Here is a 21139-nt window from a genome sequence, read left to right as displayed (position 1 = left end):
AAATGACTTATCATACCCGTAGAGTATCACATTATTATGTTATCCTGTATGTAAAATTACAATAAATATTTATCACAATAACTAAAGAATTGAGGGAGATAGTTTTTGTTTTGTTTTGTTTTGTTTTTTTAAATATTCAACAAAACACATGAGGGCATTGAAATATAAGGTGTTTTTGCTTCAACTTCTAATGCAGTAGAAGGTATAACATTGTTTCTCTGTGACATTACAAATGATCAGACAATCTGACTGGATCCAGTCTGATATGTAACCTGATTTGAATTAAGTAGATTTAAATATAGCTGCCAAATATTAATTCCAAATCATGTTTTACGTCCTCTATATTCTCTATTAGTACACCCCACCCACTGCACAACACTTTGCCTCTGTGAACCTTATCACTTTATAAGTGACATATAAAATACCAACATGTTCTGCCCCATGAGTATCAACACAGGATGAAAAGTAGTCTGTCAATGGTGATCTCTCAGGCACACTAGTCTTGAATTTTTTACTGCTGAGGAGTTAGAAGGCCAAAGATGGAAGGACAACAGCAGGATGGGGGTGAAGGGAGAGAAGAAGAGGCAGTGGTAAGTACTGGGTAATTAGCCCTGTACTTACTCTTTCCTGTCTTCACATTATTCTCTCTGAAATCAGCATAGAAACCTTCAGGTGGAAAAAGCTTGAATGCATGTGTTAAAAATCTTTTGAAAAGGTTGTTTCAAAGCAATGCTGCTGATTTTGATTTGGCAGTGAAGTTCATTACTACTATCCATTCGCAAAATGTACTGAGACTTAGTTGTTATATGTCTTGTTGGCTAGACATATATGATTGACTTGTTACTAGTAAATATGAATAAAATTGTTAACACAATTATTCACAATAACATCTTGTGGGTGACTTAAAGCACACATACATTGCATGCAGATTAATCCAGATGTATGCAGATTTGTTAGCCAGTTTATAAAGATTGATCACACAATCAAATCACCAAAAGTTGAAAATCATAATGAGTAAAAAGCCTTGTGCTTTTTTGTTGTGTGTGCTTTTTGGTCTGTTTGTATATCTGCCTGGGTGAGGGAGCCTCAATTACATTCCACGGAGACCCAAAGAGGGGCCCCGTGGCCCTCTGTTTGTGCCCCATCCCCCACAAAACATGGAAAACTGACCTCCCCCCTCAGTGAGTGTGAGATACTTTATTCCATCCCCCCTCCCCATTCGGCCTCTCTACTTTGAAAGGACAGGAGATAACAGTTTGAAAGGACAGGAGATAGCCCCATAATCATTAATGTATTCAGATTGGTTTACCTGCAAACAGCTAACAGCATGCCTTTCTTTGCTCCAGACCCAATCCCTTCCCCCAACTTCTCAACACTATGCAGATCCAATGAAACCTCAAAAGATCTCACACATCTACTACCAGCTACAACACTATTACAACTAAACCTGCTGAACAGTAAAGAGACAAAAAGGAACATTTTTTTTTAGATCTCATTTCCAGGCATAAAATCACACACACATTTCATAACATGCAGGTATACGAATTGAATGATTACATAATATTATGTGTCTAAAAATGTGAGTAGGTTTACTAAAGTGTAGAGTTCAGTAAGGTAAATCCATTGTCTCATCAGTTACAAGTGTAACTGTTATTTTCACAAAAGTGCAGGAAAGCAGTATAATAAATGGTAGAATAATTTGCGGTAATAAGCAAGTAATGAAACACAACACAAACACAGCCAGGTATACCTAGAGCTGTACATATAATGTTCTTTTTTTTAACATTTTGTCTTTTCAGTGAGCGGTCTTCTGATCAGTAGAGTTATCCATTGTTTGAGTGTAACCTAGAAAGTGACAAATAAACTGTTGTGAAAAGTTAGGTGACATTTTTCTTTAAAAATGCCCAAATTGCTACATGAAGATAATGTGTCTGATATAGTTTTTAACATTGTGGCCCCATAAACCACAAGTCAGTGATGTGTCTCAATAAACTAATTATTCACAAGAGTAAGTCTCTTGTGATTGATCAAGAAGAGTAAAGAAGAGGCTAAAGCAACACTTTGCGTTACATTACTTTACCTGGCTGGTAACAGGTTTGTGCAAGTTAAAATAAACACTTTATAAGACCCTTTCAGTGCCAGTTCAGATGCTTTTCATGGCAACTTTTTGTGAAAAAATGATAAAGTAGCCTAAATTTTAATTAGAATACAGCAAAGCAAGCACAACCAAGGATGCTTATTTACTCTGCAATGTATGGACTGAGGAAAAATATGAAAGAAGTCTTTTAAAACCACACTTAAGACATTCAAGGCCTTGAATTTATGGAGGACTTGAGTGCTTTTGAAGGAGTTGGCCTCTGCAATGAAAGGTTAGCTATACGGCGCCATCTTGGGGACTGCAGGGCTCGTTACCGGTCGGCCACCTGCAGTCCGGACACCACACGGTAAGCGATATTTTTTGTTCCTAGGATGGCGAAGTCATGACCCGCCCTACTCTACCTCTGATTGGCTAGAACTCCTTACATTCGTTGGTTGGGTTGGTTAGGTTTAGGCACGAGGACTGAGATTAGTTAGAATTAGGGTAAGAATATCAGGGTCAGCCAATCAGAGGTAGCGTAGGGCGGGTCATGAATTCGCCATCCTAGGAAGTAACATTGGCACACAGTAACGGTACAGTGACCAACAAATGTGACAGAAAATGTATACAGCTACATATTGCTAGTTACCGTTTTATGAAAGTGTCACCTGAATAATTTAATGTCGTTATCACACCTGGTAAGTGGACAGGCAAGGTGTTTTGTATGTCGTCTCTGTTGGGTGAGTGTGTCTTTGGCACAAGCTCATGGCTAATTAGTCAATTAACGCTAGCTGACTTAATGGTAACATGAATTTAACTAATTCGGTGGCTAGTTAACGTTAAATACAAGTCAATAATGAAAATATTAACCGGCGAGGGATGTGTCGGAAACAATTCCAATATCATAAAACCTTAGTTAAAATGAGTCCATGTAACAATTAACAGTTCACTTTATTTTGTCTCATGTTAACACGTCTTTAGCAGTTAATTGTGTGACTTTGCTACTTAGCTTGCGTGGAGAAAGAGTACATTAAAATGATACATTATTAGCTAATTGCTTAATTGTTGTTATAGTTGTACTAACGTCAAGTATAGTGGAAAAAAACAAGTTGTAAAATTCATTATCCTTACCTTGCTGACCCACAATCCTCTTTCGAAGGCGTTTTCCTACTAATTAGAAAAACGAGTTGCTAGATTTACAGTTCTGTAAATGCGAAAGCAACATCTGGAATTAGGTGTTATGTTGGTGCCAGCGTCTCCTCCTGGCATGCACTTAAACTCTGCAAGAATTTAGATTTGGCGGTAAACCAAGCTCAATGATGACCAGCATTAAGGCTGGATCACAGGGGAACTGTCCCTGTAGGTCCCAGGTTCACTGTGTGCCACATGTGTTTTTTGGCTATTTGATAAAGTCCTATTTGTTTGGCAATATGCACCACTAAAGCATGTCATGCATTATTACCTAATTTTAAAGCCCAGTTTTGACAGCTCCAGTGTCAAAATCTAGTTTTAAGACATTTATCGTGTCAGTTTAGATTCATCGAAATATGTTTGTGTTTGATCAAATTGCCACACAGCAAATGTGAGGGCAGGTAGTATTCCAGCATTTGGTTAAATATAATAAGCTACACTTTGTAGCCTGTTGTGTGTGCACTGCTAAGTGATACGCACTTCAAGGTGAAAGGGTACATATCTGCATGATAGGTTAATCTGAGTTAAGAGTTGTTTATTTTATACCTAGAAATCAGAATATTTGCTGACTATTGATGTAGGCCTCACCCCGTTATCATCCCACCTACATTATATACTCATGTGTGATTCTATATTTTATCATGGCAACAAAAATATTTCTCTGTTGGGCTATTTAGAAAAACATTTTCAAATAGGCTTCTTAGTTTACTACTCATTTATTTGCTGGTCTCAATACATCAATAAGTTTATGAATATCTGAGTCAGTTTGTGGTGTGTTGCAAAACAGTTTTCCCACAAGAGGTCACTGCTGTTCTTCCAGTTTCAAGATAGGCCACAATAAATTGAACAGTGTAGACAGGTGCTTCCCTGCAGCCGAACATTAATCATTACAAAAATAGTGCATGTGTGGTATTATGGCCAGCAACCACATACTGAAACAAAAAAAAAAAGAATTTCAGTATGTTGTGTTTTACCTACAGAGAGGCAATGATCTGTTTCCTTCTAAAACCCTTTGACCTCATATATTTTAGTTTAATCCTGCTTATTATAATGTGTGCTGTGAATTTACAACAAAATGATTTATATCAGCTTAAAGTGGTGGATAACCTAGACTGTAATTGAATGATGGATAGACAAGCTTTTCCATCCACTAAATCACCAGTTCCATCTTAGTATTGACAAGGGGCACTGAGCCTATCAGTGTTTACACCTTCACTTTGCTAAATCGAGATCAGGATTAATTCTATAGATTTTTAGAAACAAATCAGTGGCTGATTTGCTAACAGATTTACACTTTCATAAAGTGTCAACTTTGACGACTTTGTTAACCACTTTGGATTTACAGTTAAACTATTCTTGCTAGTTATAAACTTTATGTTAAAACATTTAAATTTGTCATTGTATGATATATAAAGTTATGATGATAAAGTTTTAATAATGCAGTTGAGATTGGTACACTCCCTCAGACATTGAGAATACATTTCTGTCTTTTTAGCAAGACACTAAATTCCCCCCTGCTGCAGTGCTGCTAGCTGTCACTTTGCTCGTAGCTCTCAGGTGCACACAGTGTGTGAGAGCCACATGAACATTACATATGTGCATTATGCAAAGTGTGTAAAGCCACGTATTCTTTATGAAGAATGAGAAATATGTAAGAAATAAAATAATAAATAAAAAGAATTTCTGTCTGTCAAAATGAGACAGGGCTTTTCTTTAGTAACTCATATTTTTACTAAAATGCTGCAAGTGAAAATGAAATCCTGATAAGCTGTGAAAAAAAGAAAATATTATAAAAGCTTAGTTTTTATTTCACAGTAAATGTACAACGTTACAGACATGGCACTTCCTCCTTGAGTGATGAGCAATAGATTTTCTAAAGAAAAGTTTGAAGTTGTCTTAACATGTTTTGAATAAGCTCAGACAAGCTCATACTGCATGTCTCAAGATATGCATTAGACAAAATAAAGAAAACAAGAAACTCATGAAATGGAAAACTTGTGATGAATGCAGGAGAACTATGCTTATATATTGTGAGTAGGGCTATTACTTTCATCATAGATTAATCTGACGATTATTTTCTTAATCATCAGTCTATAAAGTATCAGTGAAAATATCCCCTTTTAATTTCCCACAGCCCAAAGTGATGCTTGGACCAACAGTCCAATGAAAGATATTTCACACTCATATAAGACAAAAAAAAAGCATTTGAGAAGCTGGAATTAGCAAAGGAATGAATGAAATGAATGATTAAAGTAAAATGTCAAAATAGTTACCAATTATTTTCTTTTGATCAACTAATTTATTAATCGACTAGTTGTTGCAGCAGCAATTGTGAGGTACCACACATTTTCTTGTAAATCACTGTAAATCTTGTGAAAACATTGTGAACTCATGCTCCATTATGGAACCACATAACAGAAACTGAAAGTCATTGTTTCTTACTGTATAATCTTGGACTATCTGGACCCACATTGTTAACATGCAATCACACCCTGTACGAAGGCCAGCATCAGGCAGATCACATGACTGTAATTTAGTCTGCATTTTTAGCATTGTTGTTAAACCTTTATAGGAGTGGAATACATCTCAATCATTGCCTATTTACCCTTTGCTTTTATTTATATAGCAGTTTTTAATCCTTCCCACAGTGACTTGTTTAACTTAAGGGAGGGAACTAAGTGAGACAAATTCCTCTTGAAGAATACAGCCTCAGGCCTGTCCTTTATGCGCACATCTGCTGACTGCCCTCGACAACTGTACCAAAGACCCACTGTGTAGCAAGTTTATGAAACCACAACAGCTGTATGCAGCCTTCTTGGTGGCTGATATGTGTGCAGTGGCAGATCATTTTGATCTGGGCCTAGCTCCTCTTGCACTGAGTACTGCGTTTCAGCCTGCCTGTGCTAAACAAAAGACAAGCAGCCAGGAAATGCATTAGCCAATCAGCAGCTGCCTTACATTTTGTCAGCAAGCGTGGCCAGTCTCAGTGTGCCTTATATCAGAGCAGTGAGTCGGACAGCTTGGAGAGCCGTGGCTGTGCTCTGAGCAGGGTGAGGGCTGACAGGGCTGTCCTCCATGTTTTAATAAGCATTGACATATCACACAGAGTTTTTTAGCCATGCATCCACAGAGGTAAGCCTTATTTTCATTCTTTCACATATACTACTGTTGGTAAGGCATCAGCCACTGTGTATGATCCATGCCTGGGTAATAATACAGGTTTGTCTGACAGGCTGGGGGAGGGGGAAAGAGTATTTTGTCACCCCACAGCATAAGAGTGGAGCTTGGAAGAAGAGCATAGCATGGTACAGTACAGCAGACAGCCTATCCTAACAGGACACGAACGGTTGGGGGCCATAGGTCAAGTGTAAGGTCATTGTATATTCACAGTATACTGACTGAGTAAACCTGCTTTCTTTTGTCAAGATCAGAAGAGGACTGAGTTTTTGTGGCTGCTCCTGGCCTGCTGGCAAGATGGCAGGCCTGGCGAGGGAACCAGGCAGGATGGGAGAGACAGGGAGCAGTGCAAAGGGGAGTCCCCAGAGGAATTAACAGATGGTAAACTGACAGCACAGCAAGTTTAATTTAGGCCTCAAACTGGCATGAGAGCAAAGGAGAAGGGGACTGTTGTTAATTGTATGCCAGACAAAAAAAAAAAAAAAAAAGAACAGACTGTAAATTGTCTAGTTAACTAATTTATCTACACTTCACCCAAAACCCAGTTCACCTCACCATGATGCCCTTTTTTTTTCATTGGTGAATAAAACATGCTTTTAACACGCCTAATACTGTAAGCTGCTCACCACCTTTTCTGAAATACCAATTATCTACGGACTAAATATGCCGTAGCAGCTTATTTATCACAGGGTTGGAGGACTTGCCTGAGCCTAATGGTGTGCACTGCCTCCCAGTGTTGTTCTCTGCTTCCGAGTGTCAGCCATTTTAGAGAGCTTCCCCTTTCTGTCCCTCTGCTCCAAGCACACTGGGTATTTGTATGTAAGAGAGAAGGAAAGAAGAAGGGAAGGACTTCCTCTGAAAAGGCATTGCATAGAAATCTCATCTCATCCAAAGAGGCTTGAAAACCTGTTTGAAGTCGACCAGGTTTGATTGAATTCTGTTTATATGTAATGGTGTTGGTGTTGGTTTTCTGTATGCATGAGTCAGGTGAAAATGATTCAGTTTAGTTAATGATTGTATCTATTTCTACCAGTTTATCAATATTGTTATTTTATTCATGAATATCTGATATATTCCAGGTGGTATATGTGATGTTTTTTTTGTTTTTTTTTTCATTATTAGAGGATGACTGACAAAGAATCTGTTTTAGATATAGCCATGGCCTGGATATAATGGCACACATAGTGTTGCTTGACCAGGGTTCAGGGGCAGTCTGCATTGACTGAAACAGCAAATCCCCCCCTCAGTGTTTTGTGAATGTTGCTTGGTAATGCGTCTAATCCCTTCATTCCACTCTGGTGTGAGGATTGGTGTAGGCACACTTTAAATCTGCATTACACCATCACTGCCTATTTAGTTTGATCTCTGCCTCTAACAATCTACCAGTTGACCTTCTTGGATCCGTCTCGATGATGTAATTGGTCCTGACGTTGGTCCTGGACGTGTTTTTATTTAGTAGGATAATGATACTTGTGTCGTGCTGTATCTGTGCCAGTATGTTTTAATTATGTGTATTATTTGTATCCAGACTTTTATGTTCTATATTAATTTAATGAAATGCATATACAGAAATGGAACACAGCAAGATGGAAAAATGCATAGTTTTATTCATGTGTTTTTTCATCTTACTGTTGCTCGTGCTCAAAACTCCAGGCAGATATTGATTATGAGACAGTGTGAGCTGAAGAAGCATTGGGGAGAGAGGGGAGGGGGGATGATATGGGGGGGGGGTGTATGTCTTCCATGCTGTCTGGGAGGCCTGTGACATTTTCAGTTCTCTCTTTGTGCTCACTATTAGGGCCCACGCTGCATATCAACACGCTGGGGCACATAATAAGCTGCATGTGGTCCCTTACAGCAGAATCCGACTGGTGCTGCGTGTGCTTGCTGTATGTGCGGTACGCGCAGCGGTCAGAGAACGAGAGGGAGAGAGAGAGAGAGAGAAAGAGAGAGAGCTTCTTCAAAATGGATGCCATACACATACACTGGCTGAGAGCACAGCGAGGGAGGGAATCTGATCCGTTCACTGTCAAGCCTGTAGAGCTGCATCTTTCATGTCTGATAAAAGGCCCACGGCCAGTTTATGTCTGTATGGCGTTTTAGGGGAGTGAGGGACTTGGTTTTCAGAAGGTTTTAGCAACAGTGAGGAGCAGTCCTCTCTGCATTGCAGCACTGTGGCTGAAGAGAGCGGGGAGAAGAGAGCCTGTGTGGCACACGGAGCTTAGCACCCAATCAGGCACCTCCGTGTGGTGCTCGAGCCAATCAGCGGCTCGCAGCCGAGGTTAAAGATTGACAATTGCAGGAGAGAGCAGCAGGGAGAGAAGGCCTTCTGGGAAACCTGGACCCATCTTTTCCCTCTTCCCCCAACGCCCTCAATAATTGAAAAAGAATTAAAGAATAGGCTGAAGAATCTGTATGTGAGTAAGGAAAAAGGTATGCTGTTGATTTCCTACATTGAAGCATGGATGTTATGTCAGTGGTGGGTGTGGAAAGGCTTGTATCAGTAGGTTACAATAGGCTGTATTGTGTGCTCTATGAGCTTTCATTTAGGGATGTTTTTTTTGTCAGGATAGGTGGTTTTGATTTTCTTCCTTGTCCCTGTTACTATTGTTGTCTTTGTCTCTTGTTGCTGTGTTCCTGACCTGGACAGGACAGGATGTTGCTGGGGTAGACTGTCTGAGGTTGTCCAGACAGGTTAGATGAGGAGGCCAGTAAAGCCATTTCACTGCACTCCTGTCTGTCTCTGCAGATGTGCTGTGTTCCTGCCCGTCATTTCATCTATCTTTAGTGATGGAGGAGGAGGAGGAGGAGGGGTGTGGGGGTTGGTGAACAAGATTATTGAAACTGAAGCAGTATTTTATAACGACTGTCTGTATTTTACATATAAAAATCAAATAGGGCTTTCTTCAGGAATAAGTGACATAAGAATTGGCCAAATTGAAGCCATCTGGATGGTGAGGCCGGTGCATCAGTTGTAGCGTCAGAGAGAATGGAAACAATAATAGGATCGACAACAGGGCGCCTGCAAACCAAGGTGAATCATGTTAGACTAATACTGAGAAAAACCTGTTGGGCAGATTTTGATTTTGATGAGGTGAATCACAGCAGATTGTGCCTTGCATTTCAAAGAAATGTTTCTTAACAGAACCGAGGCTATGATTGTGCAATCATTATGATGTTGTGTCTGTTGATAGTTCACTTGATCATTGAATATAACTAATAACAGTCTGTGTACATGGTTTTTACTTGTTGGATGTCAGAAGTTTTTGACACTGCAGATGATGCTGTTCTGTGTTTTCATGTTTACTATTTAAAGATCTGTGGTCAGTGGAGAAAGTTGACTGCTATTTATATTTGGAGAATACACAATTAGCTGCCATTGCACCATTAATTATTAATCTTTGCTTTAACTGAGTTTTAGACATTTTTATCATTTAGAGGATGACTTACTGAGTCACCAAACGGTGATCTAATAGCACATAAGAGCTCAACATTCTTTTTTTGCATGTGTCTTTAAGCTGTTGATATATGTTTTGTGTGATATAATTGCTACAGTGCCAGTATTTTCACTCTTGATGGGTCTTGAAAGTTTCATAACAACCACACAATATGTATCTTGCAAACAATTTTAAGTCGTGCATTTGTTTATTTCATAATAATTGTTTTTATGGGTTGATTGAAATCAGGTAAGTGTTGGTGGAATCGGAATTTATCATTCATCATTTTTCAGTATTATACCACCCCAAACAAATGAAATCTGTGGTTAATGAAAAACCTAATCTTTTACAGACACAATTTATCAACCTGTGACTGGTGTTCACTTCATTTCTGACTTAATTATTCATATGATTCTAAACTTTTGAAACGTATGTTTCTAGCACAGCACTTTGCCACAAGTAATAGTTTGAATATTAATTTTAATCTGAAATTTTCAACAAATGAACAGGGTAAGATTTATAATGCTTCTGTTCTCAAATCAATGGCTCAATTCTAACCAGAATTATATTCTAAAGAGAGCCTGTTGGCAAAATTGACCTTTCTTATCTAGAATATCTCCATTGTGGTAGGATGAGGGGAATGTATTAACAGGTGGGTAAGGTTGTTTATAACAAACTTAAAGTTGTACAACTGAAAATGTGACCATTTACATATCAACTAATGTAGCTGACAAATGGAAGTCACTAATAATCTAGATTATTTTCTTGTTGACACTGTGCCTCTGAGCCAAGCAGTTGTGTTTGGTGATATAAAGTTCTGATTCAACTGGATAAAATCAAGGATCAAATCTTGCATCTTTCGATTGGCCTGCAAGGGCAGTTTAGATCTCTAGGCTACTAAACTTGAGTGTTGTTGTTTGTTGTCTTTTTTATTCTTCACACACCATAGTGTGTCTGTTTTTGGAAATTGTCTGCCTTTATTATATGAGGGGTCAGTGTCTGAAACCCTTCAGCCACCAGGTTGCCCCTATATAACGCACTGTACCTGTTAAAGAACACATTGTTCTGAGGAACAATTTTAACTTTATAATCATAGCATATGATAAATCCTCAGCTGTGTGCTATGTTTGACAATGTCTTTGACAATGCCTCTTTTCTGCATCAGTGTGGCAGAGGAAGAGGGGAAGACTGATACTGCAACAGAGGGAATGGAGATTTCAACACGATCCAAAGGTAAGAACGTACTTTATTATTTATATTGTTTGTAGAAAGGTCAGCAAAGCTGTATTTCTATACCTGTGTCTATACCTATGAAATAACCTAGTATTACACATTACTGTACATAATGTAATGTACCCAGTTGTTTTTGGTTGTTTTGTTTTAAATGGTATAATATCTCACCATCTTTACTGGCTTCACCCAACTGTAGGTACAGATGTCATATTCAATATTTTCTCCTGCTTTAAGGAAGCTATCAGTGCGCTCTCTCTGGTTTTTATGATCTCTGACCTTTGCCTGCAGTTTCAGACACAGAGCGGATGGCCCAAAAACGAAAGATGCCAAGCCCCTCTCACTCATCCAATGGTCACTCCTCTGCTGAAACCTCCCCCTGTCCAATGAAAAAGAAGAAGAAACCGGGTGCTGTTAGCAGCAGCAAAGACCAGGTAACAAGCAAGGCACAACCCATCATCCAAATATCAACGACCCCACCACCAAGAAACAGGATTTAAACCTCCAATCATTCCCAAACTGGTTGATTGTCTTTTGATTTTCAGACTTCAACTAGACAACAACTAAATCCAAGATATTATACACTGGAAGTGTTTTCTGAGCTGTGTTTTCCAGATAAGGCATTTTTGATGGGGAATATAGAATTCAGCTGAAAATTAGTTTAAACTACTGATACAATCTATAACGTTGTTTACTGAAAGTGCTCATTTATATTTCAGATACTGTGACCAACACTTTTAGTGGTAGACATGTTATAAACATCTTTTGTGTTAGGAAGGAAGGTCTTTTGTGGTGAACAATAATTCATATTCTGTCAATATTTTATAAGCCTTTATTTATTGAGGGTAGGTTCACTGAGCATGAATGCTCTTTTGCAGGAACGCCCTGCTTCACATGCACACACATTCACATCTGGAAGTTGCCCAGTTCAAACACTGTTTGATCTGTTGGTCACTGACCAGCTCCACTAGAGCAGGTGGGGTTGAGGTTATTTCAGGTAAAAATAAATGTATTTTTTTTTAAAAGTGAGATGTTGTTTATGTGTTTATATACACAAATACTTGTATACTCTTGAATTACACCCTTTCCCCCATAACTTTCACCAGTACTCTACAGTATGCTAGTATACTGCTAAGTATATCGTGATATTATGTGCTGCTTTACAATATTGCTACACTGGATCAGTATTGTGATATGTTTTCTTGTGATACTGAGGCAGATGTATTTGCTTTTTGCAGACATTTAACCTCTTCTGCTTTCTGCCTGCTAAGACTTTTGCCAAATTTTGGCTGTGTGACATTTGGATAATGGCTCATATTTTCATGTTCCAGAAACTTTCTGAATGTTGATACACACTATTTACTCTCAGCTGTCTGCAAAGTGTAAAACTGAAAGCTCTTCATAAGGGAGCCAGTGATGGTTGTATAGGTTTCACTTGTGATTCATTTAGAGGCAAAATATTATGATAGAACTAGAGTTTATAACTAGAGTTATATTAGTTACCATGTGATTTCCATTTCCATCACTAGTCTGGTCCATTGAGATCAAATTATTTAAGTACAGTATGTTGTGCACCATAACGTATCAGTGTGCTATGTTACTGTTATTTTACAGTGCTATGTTTAGGATTGTATGCTGTATTAATTAACATTGTTGATATACACGTCAATCTCATTGGACACGACGCTACATAACAGCAATTAAATAAGTATTCAGATCCTCAGTTAGCATTTGGCCTTTTATCACTTTATACTCTGCTTGAGACCAGAATACTGAGTTCTGAGAAATAGTATTTGTGTATCTTTTCAACAAATGCTTTTTTTAGTTGAACTATTTTAGTAAAAGTCGCAGCAGTCTGGGGAAATCATGTGATTATGAGCAAGCTTTGCTTGCTTTGTGCTTAAAGCAGGTCATAAATGCACAATAGGTAAATGATTGTTAGTATCTTACACTTGGTACATTATGTTGACCTTTGTAAATGATTAGTTGCTACTGTAACTATTTAATCTTTTGTCAGTTTAATCAAGGTTGTTCACACTGTTTACCCTTCTGCACACTGGTGATGGTGTTGTTCTGAAACACAGATGAAAATCAGAGACCTGAGAAAGTCACATGTTGACAGTTGGTTTTTGGGGTAATTTCCATCACAAGCAATTTGGAAAAATATGATGTTGAGTCTTAAATCTCAATGATTGTGGCATATCAGTGCTCATAACAGTCTGTGTTTTAGGCAGTGACTTCAGTGTGTCTTTATGTTGATGCTGTGCATGTCTGCTTGGCTTTTTAAATCTCTGATCGCCTGATTTTGACCTTCCCCAACTTTGTGTTTCTTTTGCCTGCATTCCAGTCAGAACTAAGACATGGTCCCTTTTACTATGTGAAGCAGCCAGCACTCACCACAGACCCTGTTGATGTTGTACCGCAGGACGGCAGGAATGACTTCTACTGCTGGCTGTGCCACCGCGAGGGCCAGGTGCTCTGCTGTGAGCTCTGCCCCAGGGTGTACCACGCCAAGTGCCTCAAACTACCAGCCGAGCCCGACGGCGACTGGTTCTGTCCGGAGTGTGAGGTACTCACCCAGGAATGTGTATAGTGCACGGGTGTTGGAAACCATAATTCAAAACCTATAGTAAAAACTTCTTGTTAATATTTGTTCACTTATGGATGACCTCTCAGTAAGTTTGGACATAAGTGACAAAAACATGAGCCTTCATAAATTATGTGCATAATGGGGTATTAAAAACTGTTCAACTCTTCTTTCTTGGTGTCTTTTAGAAAATAACAGTTGCCGAGTGTATAGAGACTCAGAGCAAAGCCATGATGATGCTAAATATAGAACAGCTGTCTTACCTACTAAAGTTTGCCCTTCAGAAGATGAAACAACCAGGTGTAAGTATTCTGGTCCCTATGTCCTTCTAGGTAATTCATGCTACCAAACTGATTATGTAGTATTGGGGCAGGCAGCTTAATTATAGATGTGTACTCTGTTTATTCTTATTTTAATTTCTGCCTTTTCTGGTTGTACATTCAGATTTCTCCCTTGGATATTGGCATGTGTTCTTTTCTGGCCAGTCTTGATTGTTAGAGTGCCTATGCAACCAAAAGACACGCTTTTTTTTCTGGTCATCGTATTCTCATCAGTCGTGACAGTCGTTAACTGCACCCAGAAGTGCTACCTGTCCACATATCAGTCCAGCATGATATAATACTGATTTGCATGTGCAAATGATCTCTTATAACAGAACTAACAATCACAGTCATTGTACTATAATGGGCCTATCATGGCTGGAAACCATGAAGGTAAACATGCTAGCTGGTGGTGAGGATACAGCTGCCCCTCTCACTCTCTTTCAGGATCATCCCCGCTTGTCATCTCGCTCCCCCCATGCAGCTTCCACGCAGAGAAAGACTTTTAATTGGGTAATCAATTACATCACTAACAAGACCCCGTCATGATTTCTTTTTCCACTGGTTTTTCCTCCTTTTGTTTGAAGCGGCTTTTAGAGTTTTTAGTAGTAGCATGGTGGTAGCATGTTCATGTGCGGTAGAGGGGAAGGTTGTACGGTACGTTTTGGTATCTTCACTCTCTTTTCTGTCTACTCAATTTTATAGACTGAGCCCTTCCAGAAACCTGTGTCTCTTGAACAACATCCAGATTATGCAGAGTACATTTTTCATCCAATGGATCTTTGCACACTTGAGAAGGTAAAACATAAACTGCCACCCATTTATTAGATGTTTTCAATTTAGAGGTGTTGAACAGTCAATCATACCCCATCTTTTCTTTTTGCAGAATATCAAAAAGAAAATGTATGGCTGCACAGAGGCCTTCTTGGCTGATGCAAAATGGATTTTGCACAACTGTATCATATACAATGGAGGTATGTTGCATCATGTGGTAATCATACTGAAGAATAATCTGGTGGTGATATGGATGTTCAGTGTTGTGAACTCAATCATAATTGTGAGTTTTTAATTACAGCTATGCATTTAATTACAATGCTCTGCATAATTATTAGGTAAAACACGATGTGATCATCCTAATACAATTCCACTGAAAGATGATTATATGAAATTATCACCTTGTGTAGTTTGTATATAAATGGTTTAACACAGATTTATGTCCTTTTTTCAGGCAATCACAAACTCACAGCTACAGCTAAAGTTATAGTAAAAATCTGTGAACATGAGGTCAGTATGTGGTCCGGGTCAGAAAGGATATTAATATTTGAGCTGAATTTTGATTTATTGATCTAAGAAATTTGATTTTTGAATCTCTTTTTGCAGATGAACGAGATTGAAGTTTGTCCTGAGTGTTATCTGTCTGCTTGCCAAAAGAGAGACAACTGGTTCTGTGAGCCATGTGTAAGCTGAGTAACTTCAGGTTTCTGTTGATGATTCTTCCAGATTGTGTACCCATTCAAACATACACCACTGGAATACAAGCACTTAGTTCCAGTGTTTTACTGTATGTCTGCAGAGTAACCCGCACCCTCTGGTGTGGGCCAAACTGAAAGGATTTCCCTTCTGGCCTGCTAAAGCTCTGCGGGACAAAGATGGACAGGTGGATGCTCGCTTCTTTGGTCAACATGACAGGTATCTGCCCTTTGTGCTTCAGTTACTTGAGCTTGGAGTCACATTTCAAGCTTTGTTGTAACACAGGGCACATTATGATGTGAATCTTTATCCTTCAGGGCTTGGGTCCCTTTAAACAATTGCTACCTCATGTCCAAAGAGATTCCATTCTCTGTGAAGAAGACCAAAAGCATCTTCAACAGTGCCATGCAAGAGATGGAGGTCTATGTGGAGAACATGAGGAAGAAGTTTGGAGTGTTTAACTATGCCCCCTTCAGGACACCCTACACTCCTGACAACAACTTCCAGATGCTGCAGGATCCCTCCAACCCCTTATCCACTCCTGTCAAATCCGAGAAACAGGAAAAGATCAAGCTGAGCTTTGATATGACGGCATCACCCAAGATCCCTCTGGCCAGGACCATGTTGTCTGGGGCTGGGGTGGGAGGGACCACAGCAGGGCGGCGGCTCCCCCTCAGTGATATGCCTCGCTCCCCCATGAGCACCAACTCCTCTGCCCATACAGGTTCAGATGGGGAACAGGAGACAGCAGAAAAGTCCCAGACAAAAGCTCCAAACAGCCAGTACAGTATGGGAGAAGAATCCATGGACTGTGCAGGTATTCCACCAGATGCATTTTAGAATATCGATTTTTAACAGGAGACGTTTCCTCTTCTCGGGTCTCATTTAACAGTAAAAATCTCTGTACAGCATCACCTGCCCATCCTCGACCTGGTCCCGCTGGCAGTTCCTTGGATAGCCCTAAACCATTCCACTCCCAAGCTGCTGGCGTCCCAAAGCAGGAGAAGACACCTCCGACAGGAAGCATTCTGAACCTCAATCTAGGTGAATCTCTCATGCTGATTATGTAAAATGCATGGAATTTAATGTAATGAGTAAATACAGGTCACTTATGGACTTCATTGTGTTGGAAATATTTTTCTATTTCTGATATTGCTGTTAGGAATTCCTATATGTTGTTTTCTTCCAGATCGGAGTAAAGCAGAAATGGACCTCAAGGAGCTTAGTGAAACAGTGCAGCAGAAGCAGGGAGCCGCACCAGTTCTTACCTCTCCAAAAAGACAGATCAAGAGCCGTTTCCAGCTAAACCTGGACAAAACCATTGAGAGTTGCAAGGCACAGCTGGGTCAGTGCGGTTTGTGTTGAAAAACAATTAGCAATTTCTGAAGTATTTCTGCTCTAAGTTATTGATAATCAGCAATATCATTGCTCTAATAAAAAGTTGCTTAATGAAACACATTTTTGGGATGTGCCCTTGAATATGATGTGGTGTTTTTTATTAAATCATTTCAATCCATTTACTTCCTTAGCTCCTCCCTATATCATGCCGGCACTGTGTGTGATATCCATCTTCTTCCTTTGCTTTTCAGGTATTGACGAGATCTCTGTTGATGTGTATAAAGGTGTAGAACACAGTGACTCAGAAGACTCTGATAAATCTGACTCCAGTGACAGTGAGTATGCCAGTGATGAGGAGCAAAAGACCAAGGATGGCCAGGACACAGCACCCAATGAGGAAGCCCACAAGGAGCCTTCCAAAAGTCGAGTCAAAGACCAAACATCTCCAAGCCAAGATAAGGAGGGCAAACCTGATGCACCTGTGGCATCAGAGACCGCAGCAGGCGATGCCAGTGCATCAGTATCAGATGCTCCAGCTAAAGAGAAAGTAAGCACAGATTTAGAAAAAGAAAGTCCAGAGAAGACCAAAGCAACTCCAGCATCACCTGTTCCTAGAGAGAGGGCTCAAGTGAAAGATGAGTCAAAGCAGCCTGTGCCAGTGGAGGACTCTGACTCAGAGAGGGAGCTGGTTATTGACCTTGGAGAGGATCAAGGAGGCAAGGACAGAAAGAGAAGCAGAAAAGATAATGCCACAGTCAAAGAGTCATCTGCTGGTAAACCTGAAAGTGAGAGTAATGTCCACTTTTAGCATTTGAATCTTATGAACTTTTTATATGTGGGAACATCAGCAACTTTGCTCAGGTGGGACTGGTAAATAACACATACTTTTTCTTGTAGGTAAAGCCCTGACACCTTCGACACTACCATCTCAAAACAGCACAGCCCCCTCCACACCCTCCAGTGTTTCCTCGCAGTCCCCTATGGCCATTCCTGTCACCATGGTCTCCTTCACTACACCCTCTCCTGCAACCATCAGCCTCGCAACTGTGTCCAGTGCCACCGCAACACCACCCTCTTCCTCCTCCTCTTCAGCCTCCACCACACCAGCTTTGAAGAAACAGCGCCCTCTGCTGCCCCGAGAGACGGTGCCAGTGGTGCAGAGAGCCGTGGTGTGGAATCCCACTGCCAAGTTTCAGACCTCCTCTCAGAAGTGGCACATGCAGAAAGTGCAGCGTCAGCAACAGAACCAGCAACCTGTGGCAACCACGCAAATGCAGGCTTCATCGCCTAGGCAAGGCCAGGCACAGGTGCCGACCCAGACACAGGCAACCGGAAATGGCTCAACATCAGTGTCCTCGTCTTCAGCACAGCAGTCTTCACAAAGCACACGCTATCAGACCAGACAGGCTGTTAAAGGTAGATAACGTGGTTTTGGTCACAAGTTTGACAGTATTCAAGTATAACTTTACATATCAAAATTTCTTCAAGTACTAATGATAAGAAAATGTGGGAGTGTGTATAGTTAACAAAATGAATCATCAAGGGGAATATTATCAATTGACACTCCACAACGGCGAATGTGCATGCTGAGTATTTCACCATCAATGTGTCCATGTTGATGTTGCTGACTAAAAGTGTTTTTTTTATCATAGCTGTTCAACAAAAAGACACTCCACTCAGCACATCCACATCAGCTGTCACCTTGGTGTCCAGTAGTCCAGCTTCTGTTGCCATGGTAGCAGCATCAAGTTTAGGCACAGCTGCTTCATCTTCACCGGTGGCAACAGACCTGTATATCCCCACTGCCTCAGCAGATGTTGCTGCAGACATTGCCAAGTACACCAACAAAGTTAGTATGATTTTTAATTTACTAGTGTTTTGTAAAATGCTATCTCCACCGGTCACTTAATGGGGGATATTGCCCTTTGGCACTGATCATTCTGTGGATAAATAACATGATGAAAGATGAAAACAAGCACTGAGAGTAATTCAGAAAGGTTTATAAGTTTGGGGTATTTGTATGAACATATGAAGGTGATACTGATTCTGAAAATACTGTACCATGGAAAAGATACAAAGCTATATTCATCCCTTTTTATTTATGTTAAGTTAGAAATCAGATGTTGATCTAATTTAAACCACACAGTATTTTTTGCCTGCCATGTTGCATGGGACCTGCAGGATATGAGAAAAAAATGTGTTGCTAGTTTAAATATTTATCTGGTCCACACATTAAATATTTTTTTCTTGAATGAGACATCAGAATATTATGGTCTTCTCTTCTTTAGATAATGGATGCAATCAAAGGAACAATGACCGAAATCTACAATGACCTTTCTAAGAGTACTTCAGGCAATACAATAGCAGAGGTAGGTGTTTGCTCTCAGCCCTTCAGAGACTATAACGAGTACTATTCAGATCATAACAGTTGTTTGCATTTGACCCTTTAGTCACCCTAAGGTGTATTTTTCATTCAGATAAGACGACTGAGAATCGAAATAGAAAAATTACAGTGGTTGCATCAACAAGAATTGTCAGAAATGAAGCACAATCTTGGTGAGAACTTAATGAATCAGCATATAGACATCTTCTCCCTAAACAGTTTAATGAGTTCTATTTGTGTTTGATCACTCTGTGTACTTCAATTTAGAGCTGACAATGGCAGAAATGAGGCAAAGTCTGGAGCAGGAGAGAGAGAGGTTGGTGACTGAGGTGAAGAAACAGATGGAGCTGGAGAAGCAGCAAGCAGTGGATGAAACTAAGAAGAAACAGTGGTGTGCCAACTGCAGAAAAGAGGCCATCTTCTACTGCTGCTGGAACACCAGCTACTGTGATTATCCCTGTCAGCAAGCCCACTGGCCAGAGCACATGAAGTCCTGCACTCAGTCAGGTAACAGCGAGTACCAGCATCGACACGTTATTGATGCCATTCACACAAACAAGCACTATTGTTATCTGTCACGGAAATTCTTAACCCTGTCTATAAGTCTTCAATCCTTTGCTTGCCTACAAAATCACCAGCCACGCTACCACTAACATTTTATCACTTTTGTTCTATTTGTAGCCACAGCCCCACAGCAGGAACCTGAGGCTGAGTCGGCAACAGACCCCCCAAACAAAAGTTTAGGGCAGTCTAGCAGTGGCCCAAACACTCTCAGAGACACACCAGTCTCTGCACCATTAGACAAAGACTGTGACATGGAGAAGAGCACTGACAACGTTGCTGTCACTCTGTCATAACTGTGCTTACCAGACTTGAAAATGTAAATGTATAGATTGTTTTTTCACTACATGGATATGTCTATATCAGTTGTTCTGTTCAAGTGGCTGTTCAGGGAGCAATCCAAAATATTTTTATTTATATATTTTTGTTTGCCTTTCAGAGCTCACTAATGCCCCCAGTGCACAGTGGGTTTTGAAACATTTTAAATGTGGAAGCAAGACTGACAGTAGATAGTTAGTAACCACTAGAGGGGGCAGTTTAACAATGTATACTGCATATTCATGCACTCCTTTGCAGTCTATAGAGAGCTGTCAGTATAAAGTTCATAAGAGCATGCCTGACTGTCAAAAACGTACACATAGTGTAAAGGACAACAGTTAAACAGTTAAAGACTGTAAAAATGTAACCTCTTTTAATGGACCACCCCACTTTTAGATTAGAGGACTGTTGACAGAAATGTCTGTAAATTACTTATTTTGTATTCTATGTTAATTTATTTGTTATTCTAATGTTGCCTGCTGTATACTGCAAAGAAAATAACAAATACAAACATTTTAAAGAAGCTGTTTCTATGGTTACAAGTGTGCTCTAATTAGTCACAAAGCAGTCTGCAATCAATTAGCATAGTTTCAACTATAGGTTGACTCTAAGTAGAGTTTAAAGAACTTTTCTGAAACTCAAGTTTACTCTTTAGTTTGAAGGTTTACTCACAAACACTGCCATCTTAAGTTGTATCTTATAGGTGAGAGGAACTTGTTCATGTGTTGGATTGGTTTTGGTATATGTAAATTTAAAACTATATTACTACTATACTATATTACTATATACTTTTTTAACTGTAACAGGTGCCACATTTAAGTAGAGGGTTATAAGAGCCATAAATACAGACTTATAAGTCTGCAATTTTGCATCAACTGTCAGAAAAACACAGATAAAAGTTAAGAAATCTTACTCATAAGAATGATAAGTTATCTGACATTCATTTTTAAGCATTATACCCTTGATATAATACTATGTTTGGAATACAAAGAGGTGAGCCAATTGCAATATTTAGTATTGTCTGCTAAAGGTGCCTAATTAAAATTTTAA

The 21139-nt window shown here is 39.6% G+C and overlaps 2 protein-coding genes across 21 annotated transcripts in view; one reads left to right on the top strand and one right to left on the bottom strand.

The window, feature by feature from the left end:
• ncoa3 (nuclear receptor coactivator 3) overlaps positions 1-3289 on the bottom strand; it is a 38373-nt gene extending 35084 nt beyond the window's left edge. The window contains exon 1 of the mRNA XM_067588147.1: positions 3209-3289. The gene's annotated coding sequence lies outside the window, so the exon portion shown is untranslated. The remainder of the gene's footprint in view (positions 1-3208) is intronic.
• zmynd8 (zinc finger, MYND-type containing 8) lies at positions 480-20612 on the top strand. Of its 20 annotated transcripts, none has more exons than XM_067588157.1 (22): positions 2642-2775; positions 6695-6826; positions 11048-11115; positions 11404-11546; positions 13460-13681; positions 13888-14001; positions 14467-14532; positions 14725-14817; positions 14906-14993; positions 15248-15303; positions 15400-15477; positions 15593-15708; positions 15807-16306; positions 16399-16533; positions 16679-16834; positions 17079-17612; positions 17725-18243; positions 18480-18676; positions 19116-19196; positions 19305-19383; positions 19478-19717; positions 19892-20612. In XM_067588157.1, exons 3-22 carry the CDS (start codon positions 11091-11093, stop codon positions 20065-20067), a joined length of 3618 nt encoding a protein of 1205 aa, XP_067444258.1. In that variant the 5' UTR covers positions 2642-2775; positions 6695-6826; positions 11048-11090; the 3' UTR covers positions 20068-20612. The 20 variants fall into 20 exon arrangements, with proteins under 20 accessions (XP_067444272.1, XP_067444255.1, XP_067444257.1 ...); XM_067588165.1 differs by having other exon boundaries at positions 2652-2670; positions 6700-6826; XM_067588163.1 differs by having other exon boundaries at positions 2654-2670.
• Positions 20613-21139: the final 527 nt, after the last annotated feature.

This window comes from Thunnus thynnus, chromosome 4 (genome assembly GCF_963924715.1).
Source record: "Thunnus thynnus chromosome 4, fThuThy2.1, whole genome shotgun sequence".
In the NCBI taxonomy this organism is placed as follows: domain Eukaryota; kingdom Metazoa; phylum Chordata; class Actinopteri; order Scombriformes; family Scombridae; genus Thunnus; species Thunnus thynnus.
The sequence above is the reverse complement of the archived record's forward strand: the minus strand, read 5'-3'. Positions and strand labels throughout refer to the sequence as shown.

Coding starts and splice junctions, on each gene's coding strand:
- zmynd8 (XM_067588154.1), top strand. CDS start 559: ATGGGGGTGAAGGGAGAGAAGAAGAGGCAGTG. Junction 591..11,047: donor GGAGAGAAGAAGAGGCAGTG/GTAAGTACTGGG, acceptor TTTCTGCATCAG/TGTGGCAGAGGAAGAGGGGA. Junction 15,304..15,399: donor TAAAAATCTGTGAACATGAG/GTCAGTATGTGG, acceptor CTCTTTTTGCAG/ATGAACGAGATTGAAGTTTG.